This window comes from Lepidothrix coronata, unplaced genomic scaffold, assembly GCF_001604755.1.
Source record: "Lepidothrix coronata isolate B3197 unplaced genomic scaffold, Lepidothrix_coronata-1.0 Scaffold79, whole genome shotgun sequence".
Classification (NCBI taxonomy): Eukaryota; Metazoa; Chordata; class Aves; order Passeriformes; family Pipridae; genus Lepidothrix; species Lepidothrix coronata.
Genome location: NW_016690259.1, coordinates 2,722,384 through 2,738,666, shown reverse-complemented (window position 1 = coordinate 2,738,666; position 16,283 = coordinate 2,722,384). Strand labels below are relative to the sequence as shown.

The 16,283-nt window shown below is 38.1% G+C and overlaps 1 protein-coding gene across 5 annotated transcripts in view; it reads right to left on the bottom strand.

Annotated features, from left to right (window-relative positions):
* Positions 1-16,283, bottom strand: part of SLC10A7 (solute carrier family 10 member 7) — a 148,054-nt gene that overhangs the window by 36,248 nt on the left and 95,523 nt on the right. For 3 of the 5 annotated variants that reach the window (XM_017820144.1, XM_017820145.1, XM_017820146.1), the window contains 2 exons: positions 15,402-15,437; positions 2,512-2,595 (listed from right to left, as the gene is read on the bottom strand). In XM_017820144.1, the coding sequence (XP_017675633.1) occupies positions 2,512-2,595; positions 15,402-15,437 (120 nt within the window). Of the gene's footprint in view, positions 1-2,511; positions 2,596-15,401; positions 15,438-16,283 lie in introns of those variants that run through there. The other 2 variants (XR_001875675.1, XR_001875676.1) reach the window with 2 other exon arrangements.

The window sequence follows — 16,283 nt, the reverse complement described above, 5'->3', positions numbered from 1 at the left end:
ACATCTGGAATCCCAGAGCGAGCAACCTGTGATCCACAAAGCAGCATTAGGCTCCTGTGCCTCAGGAACTGTGCAACAGTTCAGTAATGAGTGCACAGTGGTCTATGAACAAAGGGGAGAACGTCCCATTTAATTGGAACACATCCATGCCACCTCCAGATGAAGGGCAAGCACACCTATCACTGGATCTCTCGGTATCCTTTTCTTGCTTATTGTTTTTCCCCTTTCTACTGCCCATTACTTTTGGATATCCACCTTCAAATATTACTCCTATTCCCATCTGGGCAGGTTGGTTTACCTTTGTACAGCTCTACCTAATGAAGAGAATCAATGTAAACTACCCCTGGCGTTTCTGATTTGTAGTTATTATTAGCATTTCCTCTCTTTCAGATCCTCTGAACAGATATAGTCAAGTGCAAAAATTTTAGAAACAAAGTCTTTATGCTTAGAGGAATGTGAGCTATTTCGGTTGACCATTCATTTCCAGAAACTGCATCAAACACTTTTAAAGAAGAATCATCCTCTTTCTTGTTGAAGTGTATTTATAAAAAAAACAAACTCTTAATTTGTCATCAGGTTACACAAGTTCTAAGATTCTCTATTTTTTCTTTCAGTCTTTATCAGAACTCCTAAATCACATCTCAATTAAGTCTTGTCACAATTCTGATTTTGAACTTGTGATCATACACTGCATTTATTTCATATGCCTCCTGCTCAATTCATAATACTTACCCTTATCATTTCATACAGCTGAAAGAACACCCAACTGAACAAGTTAGCTCACATATCAATTTCTTTAACATCTTTCCAGAGTAACATTCCATTATATACACAGAAGAAAGTCCACATGAAACTTTGCAATCACTTTGTCTAGCAATCTACCATCATTTTCAGGCTTATTGCATTGCAGTTCAGATGCTGATGCTCCATCGCTACAGTTTACTTCATTGCTAGATCTGCTGCCATGCTATTTGTTTCCTAGAAATTTCCAACTAAGTTTTCCAACTAATAGCTTCCAGTTTTTGGACCTTTCAGGACAAGAAGATTCAAGTACTTTTGCTTATCTGCTTTTGGTGGACACCTGATTTTGATGAGGTAAGAATGAGATACATCAGCAACCCTTTGTCCTAATTCATAAGGAGCCTCTAAGGCATTTAATTCAAAGCATGTGAGCAATTCAACAACCTTCAGGGACACAGAAGTAATGTCCATTTTCCACATGATATGTGGAAATATCACGACAGCCAGGTTACACAGGTACTGATGCTGGTGGCTACTGCCATGTTTATCATGCTTATCCTCTTAATTAGATTTCAATGACTTTTTTTGCTCAAAAGAAACAAACTTCACTAGGAATTTGGTGAGTTACAGCACATGCCAGTTTTGAAATGTGCAATTATAGTTTGATGCAAGACTGATTGACTATTCTACATAGCACAGGCAATAACAGATACTCTTAACCTTGTCCAGGGTGCTCCTTTACAGACTCTGCTGTCATTTGCTTTTTAACCACGCTTTTCATTTCGAAGTCTGCTTTAAGATGACAAAATTATAAAGTTCCAGCTGAACCCAGAGTTAAACTGGATGCTAGAATGGACTGCAAATCCCACTGATATTCCCTTTGTGCATTCTCAATGTCTGAGAACAACAAGCATGTAGGAATTAGACTTAAGATGTTTTAGTGTGCAAGTATAATGGACACTTCTGACAACTTTTGGTCTTACTATTCTGACATGGGAGAAAAAATAACTGATATTAGCATTTGTGAAAAAAAAAAAAAAGACACTACAGAGACAAGGGTCATAGAAAACCCCATATAAGCAATTAGTATTTTTACATTCAGTGGAAGTTTTCTATCATATGCCACGGAAAAAAACAAGGCTTTGTGTTACAATATAAACAATGAGTATAGAATTAAATATTGAACAACTGCTCATTCCACAAATATCTTCCACCCAGTGTAACATGATAGAGGAGTCATGCAGAAAGAATAGTTTGCAATCATGCAACTAAATCCCTTATTTTAAAGCATATGCAAAATGGCTCATGCAGCCTTATGATTTCTTAACTTCTGACTGCTTAGCCTTTATATGCTTATTAACGTTGAGAATTTTTTTATTCCTGTAATTTCTAGTAGACACTACACGGGGAGAACTTCCTCCATCACCCAGGCAAAGGGCACGGGACAAAAGGACCATGTAGTATTCTCAAAGCTCATTTGTATGGGGCTGGAATTTCTCACAGCCTGGGCTGCCATTTTTCCCACTTTATGTTCACCAACTCCCTCCTCGATATGCAGTAGCGTATGTTTGCGGTAGTGAGGGACAGCTGCTCAATCTCAACAAAGATCAATGTGACTCCAGGGAGCACTGTAGCATCTTTTCTCTGATATTAGACTTCACTATCCTGAGGCTGTTCCTATGTGGTAGCTTATCAGGTTGCCAGTCTGTCTTTAAGATAGCTCTCTTTATCTTATTTTTTAAAATAAGAATGTATATTTAAAAGACATACCTGTCCAATAATAAGAGGGACTACAACAGTCATAAACAGCTGCGAGAATATAGATGTAAAAGGCACAGAGGAGGATGATCCAAGCTGCAAAACAAAAATATACCATTAACATTGTACTTTTTCTTAGCATCTGCAAATTTCATACACAGGTATCACACTTGGTATGCATTTTATTTTACACATAAAAACTTGGAAGTAGGTGCCCTAACTTGGAAGTAGGTGCACACGTGTTTAAGGGTTAAGTCACAATAAAGCATTTGGCATCCCACAAGAACAAAACTAAACCAATCTCTGATTGATTATTTTATAACCTAAGGTAATATTTTCATCAATATTCATTTAATGGAAAACCTGCTACACATATATGCCAAGTAAATTATATAAGCATTTGTAGGATGATAGTCTAAAGAGACAGAGTGAATCTTCCTAAGTAAACAGTTAGCTCAACTTACTTAACCATTTAAACATGAAGTAACAAAAATCAGTGTAGTTATTTCAATAAATAAATGAAAATAATAAAATAGTGAAGACATTCACGTTTTATTTCACTGCTGTTAAAAAGGAGATCTACTGAAAGTATATAACTATTCTTTCATTAAGACAACTGAACTGTGACAGCCTTAGTCTTCAAATAGGTGATTTCTTTTAATTACAACCGTAAATGCTAAAAGTATTTCTTTTAAGATGCAGGTAGAAAATGTCAACAACCAGTCAGTGGGATTTTTGCAACCTACTTTAGAATGCTTAGGAAAATATCAGGTTTTTTTACATTCTGATAGGACTTGCTTTAGGCTAGGTCAATGAAAAGCTCCATTTAATGTAAGTTAACATCTCTTTAACAGCAATAGAATATGCATTAAGAATATATATTAAGAAGACTGAATAGCATTGTCAGAGCTTCCATAGACAACCATTTGCTTCATGAAGAGGTACATGACCATTGAGGATTTCACAGATCCACATTATTTTATATTTTTTACTTCACTTTAAAGATCCTCAGAATGATGACAGAATTCAGAATCTTTTCAGCTCTATCTAAATGGTGCTGATTTCCTAAATATCCTGATTTTTCACATACATCATTCTCATAAATTAGACTCACATTATATTATACTTTTGACACTTATCTTCCTTTCAAAGCCACCTGCAGGCATGACAGACAAGGTGATCATGCAATCTAGTAGCTTTCTATAACTGTGCCCTGAAAAATCAACATATGCCCATAAAACTGGGTTTGGCATAAAACAGGTTTCTTCATAAATTCAAAAAACAGAATATAAGAGATTTCATATACTGAAGTACGCAGAAATATACAACTGCAACCTTTACCTACAGAAAACAATCTGATGAGAAAACACCAATTATACATACCACTTTTGGAGTGGTCTACTTGTATAAGCACCGCTTTTCTGTACATGCACTGCTTGGGAAATCGGTGAACACTGAATAGACTCTAGGTAAAGAGTCTTGGAAAAAGGAATGTACAGGATATGGCTGTTTCCTATGTATTACCTTAACTGGCAACATCTGATAAGACTCAGTCTGGACACTTAATAAATTACAGCATCTCGACACCATCACCTTCAATTTTAACAATATGGGCACAGAAGACAATTGGAGGGGACCTGAACGTGAGGTCACAGCTGAGTATTTTGGTCTGCAAGTAAGGTGCAAGTGAGAGCACTGAGATTAAGGAGCCTGAATTTCCCATGGAGTCAAGAAGAAGAAGTAAAAAGCTTGCAGGGTAAGACTCAAGTCACCCACATGAGTACTCAAAGTCAGGCAGTGAAGCTACATTCTCCAGGGACACGGGGCTCTCTGCGTGATTCCTTGCAGAAAGCACAGAACTCCATCATAACACTCATGATCTCCTTGTTTTGATTCTTGTAAGGAGGTTCTGAAATTTTAAAAGATTCATATTTTTTCAAATTGTATTTGGATTTATTTTTTGTTATGTGCTGAGGAGCTAAAAGCATTACTTACTGTGTATTCAAGGAAGTCTCTTCAAGTGAAAGTGAAGATTTTTAAACTTTAAAATCTGCCTGGGCCACAGAGGAATGAATCTATACAAGCAAGTCTGCATGCCAGCATGCTCTGCATAGCTTCACAAAACTATGACACTTTGGCAGTGGCTCCTGTGCATTTTTATAAAAACATTGATTGGACTTTGCTCACTACTTTTAACTTTTATGCTCAGTGGATGCATAATCAGCTTCTAAGTCAGGAATGAAAAACTGTTCAACAACATAACACACTGCTGAAAAAGGCATAGTCTTGCCAGCTTTTTAAAATATTACTTCAAGTGTAGTGTCTTCAAACTGTTGTGGATTTTTAAGCACTTGTTGTATACATAAGGATATGTTCTGTTTTGGGTGGTGAGGTTTTTTGGGTTTTGTTTTGTTGTGATTTTTACATAATTAGAAACTGAATTAGAGGTACTGTTTTGGGATACTAAACCAATTTACCTCAGAAATGTAAAATTATTTTATTTAAAAAAACCTTCTCTATATCAGGATATCAGCCTATGGTTCTTCACCCTGTTAACTCCACCTCACCCATTCAGTGTTATCTGGGCCACAAAAAGGCAGACATTTCAGGTAACTCTCTCACCCTGATTACATTTTAAATGAAACAGAAATCCACATATCAGTCCAAAATGTCATAATTAATAACTAAAAAAGAAAATGATTCAACTTTCCTTTTGCCCAGAGGAAATGAGTTCTTCAACTACATCTGGTTTGTAGGGAAAAACCCTCTCCTTTTTGTAAAAAAAGACAAGTTTTTCTGCTTATAATATGAATCCTCCCATGCACAATTCTATGACCATCTGTGTATTTTTGACCCTCTTTCAGTTGATACTTGAGAATCATATTCTTCTGCCAGTCTCCAGCACCTCCCATTACTTCGTACAGAATAGCATGGATCTTTGTACAGCATAGCTTTTTTTCTGGGGTCCTTAGGAGGTCCTGACACTCTGCTATAACTCACCTGGACACAGAGGTTTGGAGCATAGTGTTTGCCCTGCCCTCCCTTCATGCACTGCAGTGTGTTAGACTTCCTTATCCCACCTGTGGCACTGAGATTACTTCTTCAAACAGACTTCTCAGCTTGGTTTCCCTGCTGTATATTTTGACAATAACTTCAGTGGACTGGTTTTCATTAGAATCTATCTGTCAGATAATGTCTATCAAGTCTTGTATCATCTTAACCCTAATCTATTCCCTGGGAAAGACACAGAAGATAAGATAAAGGCTGAAGAAAAGGCAGGAGCTTCTCAATCACACAGAAGAACAAAACTTTTTAACCCAGACTCTGGACACAGAGTGGCCAATGATGAAAAATCAAAAGGCTAAAGGACGCACAGCTAATGGAAGCATAATTTGATCAGGATCTTCTCAACATCTGTAGCATGTGAAATCATCAGGCTCACAACCCTAAGCTGTCCCATGGACTCTCAGGCATTGCCTGTCTGAATGAACAAAAATGATTTTCACAGAATCACAGAATATGATGAGTTGGAAGGGACCCATCGGGATCACTGAGTTCAGCTCCTGGCACTGCACAGGACCATCGCCAAGAATCACACCATGTACCTAAAAACATTGCACAAATGCTTCTTGAACTCAGACAGGCTTGGTGCTTGTGACCACTTCCCTGGGGAGCCTGTTCCAGTGCTCAGGTTTTAATTGGATCAAACTAAGTTTGTGCTCCATTTGCTGTCATCAAACAATTTTTTTTTAAAAGAATGCCACCTAAATCTGCACTGCACTAAAATTAGCACTGTGTTAAAATGGTTGATTATATTTGGTTGCCATCCTTGTTATAATAATATCCAGGCCTAAAAATGAACCTTTTTTCATTGGCAAACAGAAGTACTATAAGAACTGGGGTAAAAACATCATAGAATCAAACTGCTGATTTATAGCTGAAAAAAACCCAAAACAAACACCTGATTGGGATGACCTATGGAAGATAAAATGCACCATTTAATTAAACAGGAATCACAAATTTTCATGCTGCCTCCATATTGTCTATGCTTACTTTAAAACATTTTTTAAAAAGAAGTTTGATATTGTAAAGAGATCGTTATGTGCTGTTCCGGATAGCAGCATTTCAGTAAAAGGTTTATTAATAAGCCAACCCTGCTTTAATAGACTCACTATTGAAAAAAAGACCCTGAAAATTCTTGCTTGGGGAAAGGCGCTTTTTGCTTAAATAATCAGAGTGATATCAACAGGACAACTCAGTAAGCAGAAAGAGAATTCCAGGCAAATCTTCCCAAACAATTCTGTCACCATGCAGTACTTCAAACCTGACCTGCAGCATTCTTGCTAATTTAGTCCTAGACCTTTCTTCTCAAGAGAAAAAAACCCCTGACAAATTATTTAGTGGGTTTCTTTATGAGTTTGTGGCAGAAGCATTGGCTTGTCCTTAATTGAAAGGCTATATTTAACTGGATATGGTAAAAAACAAAGGGCAAAAACCAATCTTCCTTGCATAAAAATGAGACAATTCCATCTCCCAAGCCTAGATTGCCTCCACAAACCAGATGTTCCGTTCTTATCTTTCTGGCAGACCAGGCAGGTATCACATTGAGTGTTCCTGTGTCTACGCTGCCACTGACTCAGAAGAAACACACGTCCTACCAGTCACACCAAATTACAGCCCAGTGACACGCTGAGTCCACTTTGGAGGCAGTTGTCCTTTGGGGGTGGCTTTTACTCTTCCAGTGTTCTCCTGCAATTAACAGGCTTCCTCAGGCTGTGTCTCTGTGCTCTTCACACACCATCAGCCAGGTTCAGACTCCTTGGCTGTTGAGCACCGAGGAGGAATTGAGGCAGGGGTGAAAACAGGGCAGAACTAGTGGGGAGGGGCACTGGCTGCTCTCTGAGAGGAGATGTTCAATTTAAGCTTTTCTTTTCCACCTTCAGGTCTGGCTACTCTGACATCCGTCTTGAAAGTTGGTTTCCATGCTGTATTGTCACTGCTTCTGGTTACTCTCATCCAGTCCAGATCCAACTGCCTTACAGGCCTGTCTGGACCACCCCATGCCCTAGAACCTTTACATCCTGTTGTGGGTGGCAGACCCATTACAAAAAGGACATGGAACGTGTTGTGCTTTTGGAAAAGGTGTGGATGGGGTCCAGTTTAGTAATGAAGGACAATGAACAAGAATGACCAGCTGAACTATGACCTCCCTTGCTTTGGACTCTTTCCCAAGCCCTTATCTTGACCCAGTCATTGCAGCATGCTATGCTACAACAGAAAAATATGCAGTAACCCAGGTATGTGGCAAATGGAAATGCTTTGCAGTGAATACTTTGCCATGGGCAGTAATGATGCTGAGGCTCTGGGAAGTTGGAAGCAGTGGGAAGAGCACTGATGTACTCCTACAAGTTCCACAGTGTCCAGCTCCCAGTTCCAAGTACGAGGTCAAAAGAGATGAAGCGGTCCCTTCTACAGAACATTTCCCATCAATCTACACAGAGCTGATCACTGGGATGTTCCTCCTACCCCACTGCTTTAAAGGCAGTCACATGCAGAGCATTCCAATATCTTGGTAAGGCAGAGAAGCCGTGTAAAAGAAGCCAACCAAGAGCTGCCATCCCAGTCCCTGACCAGGAGTCCTTGGTACTGAAGTAGTTCACCTCGAATAGGTGGAGAGGGAAGGGAAGGGGAAACATATCACTGAGAATGGAGTTTCTACAGAATGGGTTTAAATTTTAAAACAAAACTTTTAATTATGCCTATGAAAAAACTGCAAGTTGTCTCTTCTCTCAAAAGGGGGCTAAGGTACAACAGAGATCACACCCAATGGTTTGGCAGCCATGTATTTTAACAAATAGACCTTTCATTGTTATTCTTAAAAATTAAACATAAATACCTCGTTCTGCTAAAGAACTAGGTATATTCTTCAAATTCTTGCATATTCTATATGCTTGTGCAGCTGCAGGAATTGATTTGGCACAAATATAAAAGAATCTAGCTGCCTACATATACCCTGCAGTTCTGTTTCCAAATTAAAAAAAAAAAAAAATCAAAAAAATCAAAGTTTCACAATCAGAAGTATGGAAAAGGAAAAGCTGACAATCTGACTTTTTTTTCCCCCCCAGCTTGGGCAATGAGACTGTATATTTTGGGGTTCCCTTGTTAAAGTGCTCAGAGATGCCTGGTCCTGCCTGGGTTCCCCAGTGACACATTAAATACCAATCCAATCCAAACATAGCTGTCGATTTTAAAGCCTTTTATAGAGCTGTAAAAATAACCATTCTTCATCTGAAATACGCCAGAGCTGCTCTTCCACTTTACCATGGTACAATAATCTTGAGGGCTAATGCAAAGAAACAAGATCAAGTTTACAACCCAAAAGCACCTAAATGGGAATTAGATGATTAATACCCTTGGAGAGCTGGGACTTAGGGACTAGCATCTGAAAATTCTGCTGAAAGCAAGGGGATGACTAACTGGAAAGACACAGATTAGTAAATAAATGGTAATTAAGAACCATGAATACTGTGATGTACCAGAAGAAATAGATCAGTAGAGGTAGGGGATACTTGTGACATTGCACAAGGCCTAGAAAAGACCTTGTGAAGAACATTGGGCAACTGTGCAGGATTTATATTACCTGGACCGAAGAAGGAATTAAAACTGGAGCAGGTGCACAAAATACCTCAGAAAAAGGAATTTGTTTTAGCAATGTTTTTTTGTATTTACACTTTAAAGACTAGAAATGCATGACTTGTTCAGCCTAGCTGATTGAAAACTGGGAAAGAGAAAGCCTGAGCCAGGGTGATAAATTTCAGAGAAGTGCTATTCAGGTGTCTGATAACATTGACAGCAAAGAAAAATGTATAAAACACCTACCACCAATACTTACTGGAAATTAATTTTCTGTTGGTCAGAGACACAAGTTTCTAGTATTGCAAGGGGGGAGGGAGAACAAAAATCCTTACTTTTAAGTTAGCTAATGTTCAGGTTTGAGTGAATTGCACAGCGTGGAAAAGAGGTGGACTGGCTGAGTTAGGATGGGATCCTCCTGGTAGCCTGGTTCTATGATCCTGCTAAGATGTGTGGTTAGCTTCTGCTGTGTTGAAGCAGGCTGTGTACTCGAAAGGCTCCTCTAGCACTCTACAGATGAAAATTTCAAGAGTAGTAACAAGTAGAAGAGCAAGTCCTCCTCAGAAACATTACACATTTAGAGTTTTCCACCTAGACAAATTTACAGTATTTTGTGTGTGTGTCAGGAACAGGGAGGGTCCCTATTATTCTCTCTTATTTGTTTCCAATTTAAATAACAAAGCCATAAAAGGTGAATGTGAAAAAGGGAATAAAATGATTACGCAAATATTTCACAGCAGTCATTAAAAAGTTTTGGTTAATTGTAAAAATTTTGGATCAGATAAAAGAATTTTGTTTTCCCAATGATTAAAGAAGAAAGGAAGCTGTGAGATAATTAACCAGGTAGAAATAATGACGCATTTTCAATCTTCTACATGAATGAGTTGATCTGTTAACAGCTAATGCACTGTGCTGCTTCCCCTCCCTTTCCCCCTCACTGTAATCAGCCTTTTGTCACATACCAGTGAAATCCATTAGCTGCAACTTCCTTATCAACTTCCAAGGCTTTTCAGCTACTAAAATATTTGCATATTTAATGATTCATTTGACTGGTATCAACTCTCATTTACCAAGTGCTTGAGAAGAAAAAAACAAGGCATAGTGTGTAGAAATCCAGTTTAAAAACAAAAAAGTACTGACAGTGCCTTTCGATAAACAGATTAATCTGAATTACATGGGATTGGAGAAGACTTGGCAAAAATTTGGGGAGTATCAACAACTTTTAAACCCGTGTGTTAATTTAAAGATTGTGAGTACAGGGGAAAGTTTTTCGGTATTTCTATCAGCTTCTAATTTCACTCACGTCCTTATTCACCACTCACTTTATTTCACTTTTCTCTGTGATACTTGCACTGAATTTCCTTCACTTGTCTACTCTTGAATTCCTTCAGCAGTGCTACTTGCTAATACTTACAGCATCACCACTACAATGCCAACATAAAAATATCCACTATAAAATTCAGGAATTTGAGAGGGTATCAGAAAAGAAAACATAACTGAATAAATCAAGAGCAGGAGCAAGCTGATAAAGCCTTGGGAAGATTCCATTTTGACACAAATGTCATGGTAGTCTTCACTGGTAAAACAGCTAAGAGGGGAGTAATACCTGACAGTTACATAGAAGCTTTGCCAAGTTTATTTTTAAAAATACATACGAATTTTGCATTGGCTCTTTAACACTCCACATTAAATGGCATGCTTCTGAAGAATGTAAAGTACATAAAAATGTAAAATACTGACTTATTGCTAACACTTTTTTAAGTCTTTCGATAAAAATACAAAGATTCACACACTTGGATGTTCATTAATTTGATAGCTAACTGGCTGTGCTTCCAGCAACTGAAGAGACCACATCTGTCAAGCACTGAGTGTCATCAGAAGGGTAAAACCAAGAAGGTGGCAGAGCTGGGATACTGTGCCATAAAAACCACAGCATCACATTTGGCTCCAACAGGTGCAGATGACTGACTGCTGCTATTTTTATACCTGTTACATTCAACAAAATCGTAAGTTTGTGTGGCTTGGTAAAATTGCCAGTCCGTGTGCTCAGCCAGCTTTAAGGACAGACAGGGCAACTTTATCCCAGCATGGCTGGAAAGTAGCAAGAAAGGTAACTGCATTATTCCCTTAGGTGTTAGTACAATATCTGTGCTCATGCTACTTCCAAGGCAAATCCAAGAGACATTACCTTGCTGAGGCATAAGGCTGGCCTCCATCCTGTGCAATACAAAGGCATGTGAAATCCCACAATGAAAATAAACCTCCATTCATATGTATTCATGTTTTCCATGACTAAAGTTACAGTCTAAGAGCATGTTAGTGACATGATACAGCTGCCACTGTTGCAGAGTTCAGTGCTCCTGAAATAGTGTATTGCAAATGAGACTTCATAAAAAGGTGTTGACATCTTGAGGTTATCAAAGAGATTACAGCACTATTATCTTCACAGTACGATGACACCTTTCATTTAACTGTCTTTTAGTAACATAAATGGGCCCAAATGCAGCATACTTATGAATTCAAATCATAAACTGTTATTAGGAATCATACAATGTTGGAATGTAGTATGTAGGAATCATACAAATACTGAAGGAAACAACTAAACTGAACACAGAAAACAAGTTATATGATAAGTAAAGATGGGCAGTCATACCCAAGTGCCTTACTCCCTTGGCCGTAACTTAACCGATTCGTAGTCATTATTTATTGATAGCAACATAGTTATTTTCAAAAGCAAAATTTAGTCTACACTTATTCTAGTTGGTGGGCTTTTTCTTCCTCCCAGGTGCCTTTGATAAAATGAAACTTATTTCTCTACTTTAAACAATTCCATGATCGATGTGTCACCTCTGGCTTCAGCTAAGTATACGACCTGACAAGAGGAAGACAGACAGCATCCTTCTCCGAATGCTTTGGTACACAGTCTCCTAACCATCATTAATGAAACATTGCAGAATGTTGCAAAGAAATGTGAACAGCGTAAGCTCATGTTAACTTGAAACTGATGTAACTTACAGCACTTTGCTTCAACATTCCAGCTCACCACATACATGAACTCTAATCAATTATATATAGTTTATAGGACATTGCCCATTTGTAACATCTTTGCTGGGAATATGACATATTAACTGTTAATAACAAGGGTTAACATGAGGATGATGATATTGCTGATTAAAGTAGCTGGAAGCCAGATTCAATAGCTTCTTACCAGGCAAAATGTTAATCAGAGGTATCTGTGGCAAAGTCAGTTGCTCTTCATAAACTTTAGCTAAGCATCCTCACAAAGATACAGTCCAGTAATTACATGCACAGTACTTAAGGTTTCATTATATTAATCAGAACCTGTTAATTTTGAGTAAGCTTTACACCAGAAATTCCACGGTAGAAATACACTTTTCCAAAATGTAACTGATGATCTCGTGTTCAACACCATCCATGTAAAATAATAAATTATTTGTATTAATGCATTATTTATTATAGCTTCAATATGCCTTTATCAATGTTGTTTAGACAGTTTATATTTACATTACTAGGCAATTATGAACAGGAAAGGCAGTTCAGAACATTATATTCCCTGGTGCGTATAGGGCAAAATATAAACGATAACTGCTACCTCAGTTATATAACAAAAGCTAAGTTATATAACAAAACCAACTTAATAGACAACAATGTATTTAATTTCTGGCAGCACTAAGGTTATTTTATGTACTGTAAACAGGGAGACTAACAAATATGATCACTAATGCAACATAGCATTCAGACTATCATAGCATGACTCTGTGGAAGAGTTAGTGCTCGTGAGTACCAGACCAAGGAATTAAAATTCATCAATGACATTGACTTCAAAGGTCTATGAATAGTATTCAGAAGCCCAGCTCAGTTATTGTTGAAGTAAAAAGGAGTTTTATTTTGAAACTTGAAAATTCCACCCTTTATTAATTAAGCACTAAGGCTAAGTTGCATGACTAAACTAATGAATGGTCCAGAAAAGATAACCGGGAAATTACTAGTCATTGTCATTCTGCAGTAACTCCACAGTACCACATGAAATGATCAAACTGCAGGTTGTAAGCAAGGAAACAGAAACCTGTGAACTGTCTGCTTGAATCCACTACATGTCAGCCAGGCCAATGCACCAAGGAAACTCAAATGAAAACTAGAGAGGTTCGTGAGAGAAGAAAGGTTTCAGCAACCCAAACCACAGACTGTCAGGGTACAAGAACAGTGCATCAGGGTATGCACGTTTAGTTTGCTCTCCCAAATACATACCACTGGATAAACTGAACCTTCAGAGAAGGCAGATCTCATCTAAGCAAGATGTGCTGTTGGGCTGACCTGAATGCTGCTCTTCATGTCTGAAACCCTCAGCAAAGACCTCAAGAAGTTTTAAATATTTATAAACCCCAAGAGAAGTGCTCAAGTTCTGGGCCTTGTGACAAAAAAATGCAGTTTTTGTAACTCCCCTCATCCCCAGACTAGTTTGTTTATCACTCCGATGAAAAAATAATTCATGTGCATATCTTCCTCAAGAAAAACAACCTCCGAGTCATGTTACAAACCGCCCAACAATTATTGTGCATTTTACACACTTCTCATAAAAATGTCTCCAGGGTTGGTAGGAAGAACAGAGACATATGCTTTGCCTTCCTGTTCTTACACAAATGAAGTTTTACCACCTCTTCTGAGAAGTAACAGTGAAAACTGCAATTTATGGGACAGGATATCTTGTTATCTGTCTGTAAAGACACCAAAGGAATCTTGCTTGAAGAGATGTACAGATCTGTCCTTAACATTTCAGTTTCTACAGAAAATACCCCTTTTGACTACTAAAACTCTATAAGGCATAACAGGGTGAAAGCTGCCAGTGAACAAAAGCAAAAAACAGCTGAAGTTTCAGTCACTGAGAAACAAAGGTACAGGTCTCTGGATGAATGCCCATGGAAGAACCCCATTCCATACAAGAGGGAAGAAAACTGGAAAACAGTGAGGTAGACCATCCAGAATCAATGTATTCAGTGGAAGAACAACAAAACACCCATTTTTTTTTAAGAGCAGTTATCTTTTTCAACGTACTGTAGGTCTATGGTCCCAGGTATATCTGAAAGCTTTGCTGGTGTGTATCGATATATATACATGATACAGTCAAAGCAGTTTGTGTGTAAACACAGCTACGTCAGATAAATCCCAATTTGTTGTAGTAAAATAAAAATCTTCCCACACAGTTTTACTGAAGCAGTAGTTGATAATCTTACAGCCACTCTCACAGTACTATTTATCCCAGTTTACATTGCTATATTTGTATACAGTACATATGCTGCTTAAGCATCCCTACCATAAACAGTGCACCACTTGCGTGCCACTTACAAATTGTTTCTCCCCTTTCCAGTGTGCTGGCTGACATACAAAGCCATTAGTAAGATAAACATAAAAGACAATGTATACCTCTCCTGAAATCCTTTAAGTGCTTCAGCTTATTTTCCCTGCTCTTCACAGAGCCACAGTCCTCAGTAACTTGCACCACACCACACTGTTTGTGCCAGCAAAACCCCAAGCACCAAGACTTCCTAACTGACAAGAGATTTACTAAAGCACCACCACCTATCTGTGAAAGCCTCTTCATCGTATGCTGACTAATATCCATTCTTTTATAAACACGAAGACAGAACTTGGTTTTCTCCCTTTTCTTCTACCATGAACTGTCAGGATCCAAGGCCCTGACTAAAGACTAATGATTGAAAAAGAAATCTTGAACTAACAGGAATGAAGCAGCATCACACATAGTGACACACAGGAGCTTCAGTAATTTGTCTTGCTTACCTCTAGCACAAATATACCCATGGGCTTAGTTGCCCAACAGCAAGTCTTTGTTTATCTGAATTGCTTTTACAATTGGCCTGTCATACATGTCATACAGTATGATCTTGTCCAGCTCCTACATGTGGAAGCTCTCCAAGAGATCTCCTAATCAAGTTATCATCCTACCTGGCACGTGTTTGATTTTATACAGACTGACCAATATTATATGGCTTTGCAATTCTGCAAGAACAATGGGTTTTGGTCCTCTTAGAATGAGGTGCAAGTAATGTTTGCATTCATTGTGATACACTTTGATGGCCTTCCTGGGAGACAGCTTATTTCAAATACTGACCAGAAAAATCTTCTTCATTTTTTAAGCAGAGTGAAAATCACCCAAATTTGTATCTTAAATATACTGCCTACTAGGTGCAAGATTACCAAGTAAGAAGATGTATTAAAATCACAATACTTACAAAAAGCAAAAGCAGAAGTGGAGTTATAACAATGCCCTGGAAGAAACAAACAAAAACAGTTGGTTAGTCAGGGAAGCAGAATAGGCTTTACTTCCTTGTACCTTAGTACATGGAAACCCACAAACATCACCCAACATCACAGTAATTAAGTAACAAGAAGTTCAACTTCGCTCTTCACTGTGTATGTTCTTTAACATTTGTATGCCAATCATTTTATAAATTACACTCAGTACAAAGTGCCTTTTTTCACCTCTAGCTTTCTCCATTTTACACCAAATCCCCTCTATTCTAAAAAGATCTGATACATAGATATATAGATCATTTATTTTAAAAAACATATTAAACCTCTTCGCTCACTGTGCTGTATCTTAACTTCACTAAGCTGCTCCTCCTGAGGGGGAGACTTGTGATCAAGTCCCCTGCTACCCAGTCCCAGGTCCTCTTCTGAGCAAAAGCTGCATCAACTGTGATGAATTAGGTGTCGTGACTGTGTAATGTAAGCAGATATTCCCCAAGGAAATGAGCTGAGATCTCAAAACTCATTTCACTTGATTAGACTTCATGTCTCACTGGTAGAAGGCAAGTCTTTCATCTAATTTAATCACACAGGACCACCTCAGCTTTCCACATCCCCCAGGCAGATGCAAGCAAAAAGATTTGTTGTCTTCACTGACAAGGAACAGGTTTAAAGCTGATGATTGGACAAAACAGAGGATTTTAAGTTTCATGAGAGCAAATCTTAGAATGAGTTGTTTGGATTGGGAGTTAACATGACATGCATCACTTTCATAGCTGCAAATAGCAATTCCCCATCATCCTTCCATCTGACTTCAATATTTTATTATTGTTCAATAAAATGATTCTATCATTTAATGCATGCTA